Below are 12,648 nucleotides of genomic sequence, written 5' to 3' on the forward strand. Positions count from 1 at the left end.
GAATCGTTTTTCTATTTTGATAAGCTAATTCTCTATGTGCACACACTCAAAAAGAGGAAGTTCCAAACTGCAATAAAACAGGCTGCGTCATTCACTTGTTCAGTCTAATAAGGAATAAATGAGTCCTTCAGGATTCCTATAATTTAGTGAGAATCCGACAAGGTAAATGGCATGGAGAGCCTTAGGAGCTGGTTGTTGCTTCAGTGAGAATGACATTGCCAATGGAGTCCATGTCAGCTTTACTGGCAACCCCGAGTGAGGATGAGACCTCTGGGTTTCTGAAGATGTCTTTCCTTCAACTGTAGTTCAGAGGATTCCCCAACTAGTGGGAGTCCAGTTATGAAAGCTAGTGAAGAATTTCTTTGCCTCTTTAAATCCCTAAAAACTTAAGGTGATTAGAATCTCTCCTGTCCAATACAGAAAAAATGTTCTTGCATACTGGTGCATACTTCACTGCAAGAACTTCCAGCACTGGGAGCAAGTCCCCACCATGAGGTGGTGAATTCTCCTCCTCCAGGGGAGTACTTTCATGCATCCCAGGGTAGGCTCTATCTGCTGTGAGTTCTTTATGGATGTTTTCCTCCAGACTGGGGGGGTCTTGGTTGCTGCTTTCATTATCGGGGTCATAATGCAGTGTTCCTCCAAGGTCAGGAGACAAGGAAGATCTATGAAGATTCCATCTGATCTTTCAGACTAACCACAGCATACTTCTCCTCTGGAGGATCTCTGCTGCTAAGCTGGCAAAAGACTCTGTCTTATCAGTGACAGGAAGGAAAAAGACCCAAGAACAGACATCTTTAGGCTCCTTCAGTTTCTTTGCCCCCTAGCGGATTCTGCAGCAATCCTGGTTCACAAGCTTTTCCAGGTCATCAGGTAAGGGATGCGTAGTGCTTTCCAGCTGCCCAGAAGCTAAATCTGGGAATCAAATGCAGGCTGTCTCAAGATCTAGAGTGGTCCAATTTCTATACCATTCTCTGGTGATGAAATCAGCATTAAAGCATGCCAAGCAAACTCATGATCACACTAATATGTTGGATGCATTTGGGAAGAAGGTGTTCCAGGATTCCATGCTTAGTGCCTGGCTTACACCTTACCAGCTCTGCATGGTACAGCATTTGCACAAATGTGTCCAGAAGCCAAAACCCTGGACAGAATCATCTGACCCAGATCAGGCAGACTTCCACTCAGGTATAATGTAAAGGAATGTGATAAACACCTTATCTGTTTTATATGTGAAGCAGGACTTTGGCTGCTTCTGTAAGGGCCCAAAGACTTGCGATGTTATGGGTGATTGGCCTCAGGGATGATATGCATGATGGCCTTGCAGATGTTCCTTGTAGAGGGGGCAAACTTGTTTGGTGACAAGGTTAAAGAGATGGTGGCTCTAATTAAGAAGAAGCAATCCACACCGCAGTAATGAGCTGCAGTGGGAGACTCAATGGCTCCTACCCAACACCAGTAATTCTCTTACAAGCACCCATTCTTTCCAAAGATGTCCCCTTCTGCACTTTTCAGCATCATCCTACTCCTACTCTTCAGCAGCAGCAGTTGCTTGCTCGAGGTTAACGGAGGGAAAGGTGTCTGTCCAAGGCTCAGCAGCAGATTCAGCCTAAGCCAGGCACCGGTTTGAGGACAGAGATTCACTTCCTCATCTTCTCCAATGGGGGTATCTGAATAACCAAGGATCAAGTCAGCGTGTGTTCTCCTTCCAGGCCTTATGGTGGACCTGTCCCACCTCTTGATGGAAGTAAGACCTGGAAGGAGAACACACACACAGATTCTCTCCCATCCCTGTATACTTCACCAGTTAGTTCTGCTCCAGCCCTCACAGTGGGCAGGTTCAGAGCAGCTGATAATTGCAAATAAAAGGTCTGTCAGGCAGGGGAAAAGAAGCAGAGCTATTCCAACCAGTCTGGAAGCCTGCCGTCAGCAGAAAACCAGCACTTACACATTCCAGTTTTCTGGTCTGCTGACCTCCCTTTAAGAAATACTGGCCAAATTCTGCCCACTTGGCAATCCTAGCACCATCATTTCACTGCATCCACGAGTAATGGCTAATTTATCCTGATGTCCATGAAAAACTGTTTATAGGTATGCAAGTTTGCTTTTCTCAGCCAGTTTACAACCTTCTGGTCTATTCCCACATTGTCCAGCTTACCTACCATTCTTCTATTTTTATTTAATTTATTTATGCATGTTTATGTTTTGCAACTTAAAAAAAAAAAAGATTTGGTGCAAATTACAATCATAACATCCATAAAATATTGTATAAAATACACAAACAAAAACATAACACAAATTTACAGTTCACTTAAAATAGCAGCAACACCAGAAAGAAAAACATTTATATGAAAATTTGTCCAAAGAAAGCTTTCAGATCTTTTTAAGCTTGCAATAATTCCCTTCTTCCCTCAAATAGCAAGGGAGAGCATTCCATAATATTGGGTCAGTATATGAGAAAGATCTCACGCTTGAAGCCCATATCAAGATGGCACAGCACAATTGCACTGCCCAAATAAATACAAAGACCTCCCTGGGACATATTTGTTCAACAACTTCTTAAAGACTAAGGAGACCTTGTCCATGAACCACCTTACGCACTACAGCAAGAATTTTAAACTGAAGGCGACCCGATATCAGGGACTCCTATAACTTCTTTAACTTGGGGGAATATGGATCCCTTACCTTTGCCCCAGTAATAACATGTGGCTGTGTTCTGCACTAACTGAAGTACTCTCTTAGAAAAAGTTTTCTGCTGCTCAATAATTTCCAAGTGGGTTTCACAGTCTCTGTAGTAGTTGCAGACTAAATACATAGCTGAAGGACTTCAATTTATTCATCTTTAATAAGATTCTGGTATATTACGCTGTTAAACACTCCTCCAACTTTACCACTTGCTACACCAATATCTTTGTTGCTTTTCAAATACTAATCTTAAAGATTTGCATTTTAAATCTCCATTGTCTTTGTAATGTAGTTTCATGTAAACATTTTGCTCTATTACATTTTTATGCTATATTTGAATATCATCCTTGCACTTTTTATTAAAGCAATGAATGCAATGGGTCTATATTTTAAATCTAAATAATAAAATGAATTCTCAAGGGATATCTAGCTGATATTTCATTGGCGTTATCAGTGATGCTAAACAGCTTCAGTAAATCTCAAACTCTTCATCCAAAACATTTTAAACTCTCATGTGAGCCTCACAAAATTAATTTTCCAAAAGGACATCATAATTAATTTTCCAGGAATAATCCCTTTGGCCATGAAAATCTCAACATAAATTCAGCAATGTGTATAAATTCACTAGCACACACCACAGCTATCAAGTTCAATAAAATTGCTATAAAAATTAGCTTTGTCCATTATCACAGAAATAAAAAAAAAAAACCCTTCTTCCCCAAAAGGATGTTTTGACAAATTGTCTGTTTTAAGGAGGCACCCTAAATTACTTTTGTTAAATAAACTGTGCATTCTACAACAGATTTGATGGTCAGTACATCCACAACTTAAAATAGGCATCCCTCAAAGGCTGTTGCGGCCAGATAAGATGTCTTGGAAAATTATTTTATTTTTAGGTACACTTGAAAGCTTAAATTCAAAAACACTTTCAATGAACGGTTTATGTTAAGATTTAATGGTGCAATTTAGCATTGTTAATTAGTCTTAACATTTTTCCAGACACCCTTGTTAGATGCATGCATCTTTGATTAAGGCCACAACCTCCGTTTAACAACAATTTCCTTCCCCCAGCTAACTCTTCAGCCACACATGCGGAGTTCATACTTCACCCGCATTAGTGTGATGCCTACATGGTGTTCTCACGAGGAACAGCGCAATGCCCCCATTTACCTAGCTACATAATGGTAAGTGTAAGTATAATGCAGTGTTCATTTGGCTCTCTCAAAAGAAACTGAAACGATACTGTCCAAGTGTCAAACATCTTAGGAAACTCAAAAGTAACATTACAAGCTTAACTGAGATAAAGTTAAATGAGAATTCTACGGTAAGAGGAGCTTTCAAAACCTCAAACATTTCCCATCAGAAACTAATCAAAGCAAAAAAAAAAAAAGGGAGGACTTTAAGGACTTTGTTCCTTTCAGCTGCCAACAGATTTGAAAATTACTTAGTTAAAACAAATCCTCTTATCTACATGAAGCCACTGCTGCACACTCCACCATTTAAAAATCCCCTTCTTTTCAAACATGCTCAGTTCCATGATCAGCTGATCAGATAGATGATATACCTTGCCATAGGTTAAAGGCATCAAAGGTTTTACTTAACCCATTTACAAAACAGGCTGTAGGTGAGAAGAGGGGGGTTTGGAGGTCAAAGTTCAGCTTCTAACCTTTGAGACAACCTCAAGCGAGATCCGGGGTTGAAATGCATGCGTAGGGCGATGGTACCAGGAGGAGGGGCTTGAAATTAAGACCTGGGGATCTTTTTGAGGAAAGCAGGGGAGGGGGGAGGGAGCTATTCTGACAGGACGGCCTCCACCTTAACCGGAATGAAACCTGGCTGCTGGTGCTAACATTTAGAAGGACAGTGTGTGAACGAGATCATGTGGGAAAGTAGACAAGTCATTCAGGAGCACATGGTTCAGAGTGGATTCAAATGATACGATTAAAATCTGGAAGTTAGCGTATTCTGATGAGAAGATGTGGGGAAAAAATGAGATAGCTCAGATGGTTTTAAATGCTGAGTAGACAAATATAAATGATTCTAAATGATCTGAACAAACTGCTAAGAAGCGGGTTGGGAATAGGAATACAAAGAATACATTTAGGTATCTATCTATATGCAAATGGAAGACATCTAAAAAATAAGATTACAGAGTTACAATGCACAGCACTAAATGACAATACAGACATAATAGGAATCTCTGGGACTTGTTGGAAAGAGAGCCACCAATGAGACACTGGCACCAGGGTACAAAATAGACAGTATCAAAATGACAGAGCAGATCAAACTGGTGATGCAGTTTCAGTATATGTAAAGAGTAGCATAGAGTGAGTTGGATACAATTTATTCCATGCATGATGTGGAAGAGTATGACAGTGGGGACATTCTATTGTCCATCTCAGCAAGATGATAAAACAGACTGTGAAATTCTAACAGAAACACTATTAAAATTGGAAACAAAATAATGGAAGATTTCAATTATCCAAATACACATTTGGTTAATGCCTCAACAGGGACTGCTAGGGAGCTTACGTTTCTAGAGGTCATAAATCACTGCTTCCTGGAACAGCTGGTCCAGGAACAGAGAAGTGTGAGGGGTGCTAGTTATTTGTATTGAATTATCTGCTTTGTGGAAACACACTCAAAGCAGTTATATAAAATAAAGCACAGCCCCCTCCACCACCATTCAACCTAGCAGCTGTTCATCTAATTATAAAATAAACATATAAACGATAGTACCCTCGGAAGTCCGGAACTCCAGAATATTCACCTTCCAAAGGCATAATCAGTCAGGACATTAACATTTTTTTTTAAAACTTTCCTATGCTATGTAATCTATACATTGGAATTCACTCCCACCAGACCTCAGACTCGAACAATCGACACCAACCTTCAAAAAAAAGACTCAAAACCTGGCTGTTCAACCAAGTATTCTCTTAACCCACTCATGTATATACAAGACATATGTATATAAATTGTACTCTCCCTATTCATTATTAGTTTTTATCCAAGTTAAATCACCCTGTTCTATGTAAGACATTATAAACTATTCTTTATATTGTCATTGTAATTGTTGAAATGTGAACCGAAGTGATTAGTAACTTTGTTACCTGAACTGCGGATTATAAAACTGTTAAATAAATAAATAAATAAATAATCTTCTATTGGAAACAGCTTTGAACCTTTTGGCTAGGCGGTCTAGAGATTTTTTAAAATAAAGGTAAAAACTGAATGAATTTCATAAGGAACTGAAATCCATAAATGAGGAGCCACGTAACTAAAAGCTGCCTTACGGGTAACTTAAAATTTCATCCAAGATGGAGGAGGGACCTGAAGAAAGCCCTGTTGTGGAGAATGTGAATTTCTAGTAGATTCATATGGAACCAGAAGGTCCTGTATGACTAAAAACATTTATAAGCAAACTGGAGAATTTTAAATTTGACTCTCCAAATGATGGGAAGCCAATGAAGTTCCCTAAAATTGGGAGCTACATGATCCCTGCCTTGCACACAAGTAGTTTAGCACCTAAAGCCATTTTAACGAATAGAATATTTCCTGAATACACAGTGAATAGTCCTAATTTCTATGTACTAAATGCAATATATTATTAACTGCACATCTGGAATATTTACACGATTCAATTTGTTGACATACTTTGTAGGAACACTTGTACAGGGTCATTCTGAGTCAAAATACTGGTCAAGTTCAAATGCCTGCTCTTTAGGGAAGAGGAAAGACAGACATCTTCCAATGCCTGAACTAGCTCATCTTAAATTGCAATCATGACATGACCTCGGCTTAAAGTCTTCCAGAATCAGACTATGCTTCAAGAAAGGCATTTTCTCAGGTTGCATTAAGTAGTTCTTAAAAAGAAGAAAACATGCATTTACTATCTTGTAGGGCTGGCAAGGCAGTGGCCATGTGTCCTCTCCTGGAGGTGGATTAGGAGGTGGCCACTAGGGATGTGTATTCGTTCAGGACGAATTAGGCAACAAAATTGCCTAATTCATCCTGTTTCGGGGACAACGAATCCCGAACAATTTTTTCCCAAAATTCTCGGAAAAATTCATTTTCGGGTTAGCGCGCACCAACGACTTTCAAAGGCCCAAACCGTGGGAAATATCATATTTCCTGCGGTGAGCTGAAAACGAAGCCCGAACTGAAAGGTTCAGGCTTTGCACATCACTAGTGGCCACTGCTATTGTGGTGGCCCCTATCGGCTCTAAATAGTTGTGCTGAGGGACAGTCTTGGAAGGCATCCTTTCAGCCCTCAGGGCTGCTGATGCAGTCTGAGCGTGCTCTCTAGGGTGGGGGGTTCTAAAGTGGTAAAAAGGATGAACACCCCCCTCCCACAAAAAAACAAAACAAAAACAAAACAGCCCCTCCCCCCACAAACCAATGGCTTAAGGACATAAGAAGTGCTGTGCTGGGTAACACCAAGGTCCAGTGAGACAAGCATTCTGTCTTCGACATTGGCCAGGCTGCGTCATAAGCAGATCCTCTAATAGTTGATCTATTTCTTGTAGAGACAGGTGCTAGCTTTCCCCAAGTCCACCTACAACTGTTTATGGACTTTTCCTTCAGGAACTTGTCCAGTCTCTTGAGTCCCACTCTGTTAACTGCTTTGTTTACATCCTCTGGCAACAGATTCCATAGCTTGATTGGGTGCAGAGTGAAAAAGTGCTTTAAATCAACTAGTTGCTAGTTACATGGCGTGTCCCCTAGTCATTAATAAATTTATATACCACATAACCAGCATAAACTATAAAAGTGTTTTACAGTAAAGCACTTCTGCTTACCGTAAACTGTATTTTCTGTAGATAGGATGAATTAGCCATTCATTACATGGAGGTGATGTCATTCAATGGTATGGAATGGACCTCTCTCCCCTAGCTAATGAAGCTTTAAACTCTATTGAGCATGTGTGGGAGTTCTATAAGATTATGGGAGTTTCGGATCAAGCCTTCCCTTTGGTTCAAATCCTCTCTCAAAGATGGATCCTCCTGTTGTACATGGAACTTCCTGCAGTCCACTCTTGTACCTCTCATTTGTGGTGTCCCTCAAGGATCCATCCTTTTACCTAGCTTATTTAATCTATATCTAGCACCACTTGCCACTTTAATTCAGAATAAGGGTTTCACAAATTATCTCAATGCAGATGACATCCAGATCAGCACCAGTTTGACTCTATGACCCCCCATCTCCTCTGTCCAACTTCAACAGTTGCTTGACAGAGGTAGCAAATTGGCTTAAGTTTTCAAAATTAAAGGTCAATCCTAGTAAGGTGTGAGGCAATGTGATTTGTCAGGAAATCCCCGCCCATGCCACTTCCTCTGCCTATTATGGCAGGCAATCCCATACAGATTAAAGAAAGCTTCTCTACATTACGAAATAGGATTGATCTTTCCTTTACTTTTACCAATCATATTTCTTACCTGTTGCAAAGCTTATATATTTATTAAGGTTCATTTGCAGACAGATAATTTCTTGATCTCACAGATCTTAAATCCTTAGTCTGTTCCCTTATTGAATTTCAACTATACTACTTTAGTGCAATTTTTCATGGTTTATCATCTAAACAGATCAAAAGACTTTGAACCATTCAAAATACTGCCACCAAATTAATCTTTGATAAGCGGAGATTTGATCATCTTTCCTGAAAGAACTGCATTGGCTCCCTATCTCCATGCACAACCAGTTCAAGATTGGGTGTCTGACCTTCAAGGCCCTTCGCTGGAATACTCCCTCCTATCTCACTAGTCAAATCATCGATCATCACCCCATCAGAGTATTGCATTCATACCAACAAGAATAGTTAGATCTCCCCTTCCCAAGGGAAATCAGGCTAGGGTGGACTAGAGAGGTTTGCTTCTCTATCTAGCCCCCAGCCTTTAGAACTCTTTTCCATTATCAATACATATGGAAAAAGATTATACCAAGTTCAGGAAAGCCTTGAAGTCACATCTGTTCTCACTAGCTTTACCCTCACATTTACTTGGCCAGTATTATTTAAATTCAAGACTACTATTATTTTTTTTTTCTTATGTTTTATACTGTTTTGGCCTCTTATTTGTATTCAAATGTTTTCTGTAATTGTCCCTCACTATTTTCATTTTACGGTTCTGTCAATTTTATTAAGTTCTAGCGCTTGTTGTCTATTTAATTGTTACATTAAATGTTAATCTATTTATATATATATATATATTTTTTTTTTATTTTTATTTTATTTTGTGCTGTTAATTATAACATGCTAATTTTATTTTATTGTACATCACAATACTTCTGTAGGATTTGTGATTTATCAAGCATTAAATAAATTAAAAACTAAACTAAGTTCCCACACGGGCATTGCCTCGTGAAACTCCTTAGTTGATAGAGCTTAATCCAGCCAGTTAATTGATCCTCCAGGGAGAATATGTATACCCTGGAAGAGAGGAGGTGCAGGGGAGATATGACACAGACCTTCAGATACCTGATGATGCACAATTGTAAAACCTTTGTAAAGAAATCAATAGAACTAGGAAAGAATTCAATAGAAATGAAACTCCAGAGGACGACTCAGAACCAATGATGTCAAGAAGTATTATTTCACAGCGAGTGTGGTAAATGCCTGGTGAGGTGGTGAAGACAAAAACAGTGAAGGAATTCAAAGGTGCATGGGATAAACATTGTGGATCCCTAAAGATTAGAGGTTGGAAATAGAAAAAGAGTGCATGGGAGTAACTGGGGATAACTTGTTGCTGTGGCAGTTGCTACCCTTAACAACTAAGCCTTGATACTGTTAATACAACTGCATCATTGCTTTCTGCTTCAACAGCAGTGGGAAAAGGGGAATTGGATTCAGACAGCAACAGAGGGCCCTGACTTTTACGGGTTTGGGGAACAAATAAACATGGGGGTAACTTGCTGATGCAGGTTTTACTACCCTTAATCACTAAGCCTGATATGTTGATGCAGCTCCAACATTGCTCTCTGCTTCCATGGCAAGGGTTAAGGGAAATTGGATTCAAACAGCATCCGAAGGCCCTGACTTTTACTGGTCTGGGAAACTGATTAAGCATGAGGGTAAGATTAAGCTGTTAACCTTCACAATAATGAATTAACTTTGATGAAATGATTGAATTTCAGATGTTAGGTCCCTCCTGATAGCTTCTATGAAACACAGTCCATGTTGGGGGCGGGGCTTGTTGATTTATATTAAAGATTTTGGCTGTTCTGCTGACACATCACAAGAATTACTTAAGAAAAGATCCACACTCTCGTAAAACTTTGGTGGACATTCAGAACTATTTAACCCTCTCCTCGAGACACCTCTCCTCCACAAATCCAGAGGTGCCCCAAGAAGGGCTAATCTCAGGAGGGTGCAGGACCCAGGGCGAAGCAGCCACGGCAGGACCCTGAAAAGCTGAAATTATTAGTGTTGGGAAAGGGCTCCCATGGCAGTGCGAGGTTGCCCCCATTCTCCCCTGCCGTGGATGGCACTGCCTTATGCTGCCTCTCCCTAGGCTCTCAGCCATTTTCCAGCTTCACTCCCTCCTCAGCACTCCAGAACTTCCTTCAGCTCCTCTTGGTGACTCACTGGGTCATCCTTTATGGAGGTAGCTCACTGACTCACCTCTTTAGGGGGTGGCCGCCCTGGCCCCTCTCGAGTGACCACAGTCCCTGAGAGCCTCCTGTTACTGGTACATTCCCAATGAGGCTTAGTGAAGTCCAGCTTGCTTTACAAGTATAATCATATACTAAACTCACCTATGGTAATGGGGTTTTGTAAAATATTTTAGCTCATCTTGTGAGAATGGGCATTTTTTCACGGCATGTTTGACTAGTTTTACAGTACCTGGAAAATCTGAGAGCCAGCATGCCCGACTTCTCAGTACTTTTGAGAGTCAAACCCAGGCCCTGCACGCTAAGTCAGCTACATGCCTAGGGGCTCTGTCATACAACAGCCACTACTTGTTTAATACAGAGCAGGGCTATACATCTGCCCCTGCAGCCCTGGCATTACGGGACATGTACTGTGTATCAGAAAATGCCAGTGTACTCAAATGGCAAAAGTACAAAAACCTCAACACATTTCTCTCTATGTAATTTGCTAGATGCGCAAGTTAGTCACTGTGTGTGATGCTTGAAAAAGCATATTTGTCATCAATTTTAAGGTCATGTGGCAATTGATTTAGGTTCTTTAAGCTTTTCTCTCAGTATTGCACTCAAAATGGTCCCTTAGGAAAGTTAATGAAGGAAGAAAATAAATTAAAATGATCTTGCAGTTTTAATACGTTTCCCTCTGCTCAGAGTACGCACGCATATTGTGCGTCTGGCAACAGCACAGTGTAGTACTCATACTATTTATGGATTTCTGTGCCTGATGTTACGCACATGGGGGGGCCTGGATAGATGAACTTTTCCTCTGCTGTTCTTTACAGGCTTTATCACTAGCGTATTAAATAGTCTAGCGAGAGCAGACGCTGTATTGAGCGCGCAGATTCTCTCTCATTTTTAGCAGTGCACAGCTATGCCATAACCTTTTCTCACATGTCAGGTGCAACGTAGAACGTTTATGGAGACACTTACCGTCCTTTTACTACACACCAGCCACAGTACGGATCCTTCGCTTGCAAACACTGCGTGCAGTCAGAATAATGAGAGCAGTCCTGAACGGGAATGCGGAATAACTATGAAAGAATTAACAATAAAAAGACAGACCAAATTAACAATAAAAATTAGACAGACCAAAAAAATTAGACAGACCAAATAAAACAATAAAAATTAGACAGACCAGAATTAACAATAAAAAGACAGACCAAATAAGAGAAGGAGCACATTGCAAGTTTTGTTGTAGCTCATACTCTAAGAAGGGCATCTACCACCTCATAAACCAGTCGAAGAGCTCAACCAGTAACAATGGGTTGTCATTCTTATTCTTCAGAGATCTTTTGAGCCAAGCCTCTTCCTCACGTTCTACCCTTGTTAACATGCTGCAAGTCCAACTGCAGAAATACCGATTGCATGAAAAAGTAACAGGAACCATTTCTAGCCAAGCCAACCCCAGAGGTTACTGGTGCACTACGTTAGCAAGGGCAACAGCATGGGTAAAGAAAATACATAAACATGTATTTTCTGGAAACCAAAAATGAGCCATTATTTGTGAAGCCAAAGTTATTAACATTAGAAAGTCCTTCTTTAAGATGGATTTCTGTTTTCTGTTTTATCAAAGACAGACACGAATTTAGCACATGCTTCCATTAGTAATAGACACTAATATTTCCTTGTTCCAAGGGTGAAGTGTGCAGCACTATGGTGATAAGCTATACAATTGTTTAAAGTGCAATATAGCCACAGAAGCAGCAGGGTAGGGGAGTCCCAGCTATCACTCAACGGTGACACCTGCTGGCTGGTTTACGGACACACGTGTCAAGTTACAGAGGGAGCTGTGGCTTGTGCCCCTCAACCGGACAGCTGCTGCTACTGCAAAGCTAAGCAGAGAGGGAGAGGAATTACAAATGGAGAGAACGTTAGATAGCTGTGAATGAAGGCCCCTGACTCCTTTCAGCTCCAGGGTCCTGCTATTAATGGCAGCGAGCAGGGGTGGAGCATGCTCAGGATCTCTGTTCGTGTGTGTGTGTGTGGGAGAGGTTTTATAATTCTCTTCTTATATTTATCCCCACTTTATCAATCCCTAAAGATTGTCTTAAGTGGCTTAACAGTAGCAGAAAAATGCATATCATAAAACGTCATAAAATACATCAAATAAAATCAAATACAAAATTAAAAACATTCAATATATGCAAACCATATTGTATTTATATATTGTATACACACAAAGAAAATTCACATTGACCTATTGACTGCATGTAGTTTCATGCCATATATATATTTCTAAATTGCAGTGTAATATGTATGAAAACAGGGGCAAGAGTATTGTTTGAGGACGATTTATTATTTGCAAGAGAAAACCATTCAATA

At 40.2% G+C, this 12,648-nt stretch overlaps 1 protein-coding gene across 6 annotated transcripts in view; it reads right to left on the bottom strand.

Annotated features, from left to right (window-relative positions):
• PLXNB2 (plexin B2) overlaps positions 1 to 12,648 on the bottom strand; it is a 503,243-nt gene that overhangs the window by 87,992 nt on the left and 402,603 nt on the right. For all 6 annotated transcript variants that reach the window (XM_029617384.1, XM_029617385.1, XM_029617386.1 and 3 more), the window contains one exon: positions 11,257 to 11,357. In XM_029617384.1, coding sequence (XP_029473244.1) covers positions 11,257 to 11,357 — 101 coding nt within the window. The remainder of the gene's footprint in view (positions 1 to 11,256; positions 11,358 to 12,648) is intronic.

Source organism: Rhinatrema bivittatum, chromosome 9 (genome assembly GCF_901001135.1).
Source record: "Rhinatrema bivittatum chromosome 9, aRhiBiv1.1, whole genome shotgun sequence".
NCBI lineage: Eukaryota > Metazoa > Chordata > Amphibia > Gymnophiona > Rhinatrematidae > Rhinatrema > Rhinatrema bivittatum.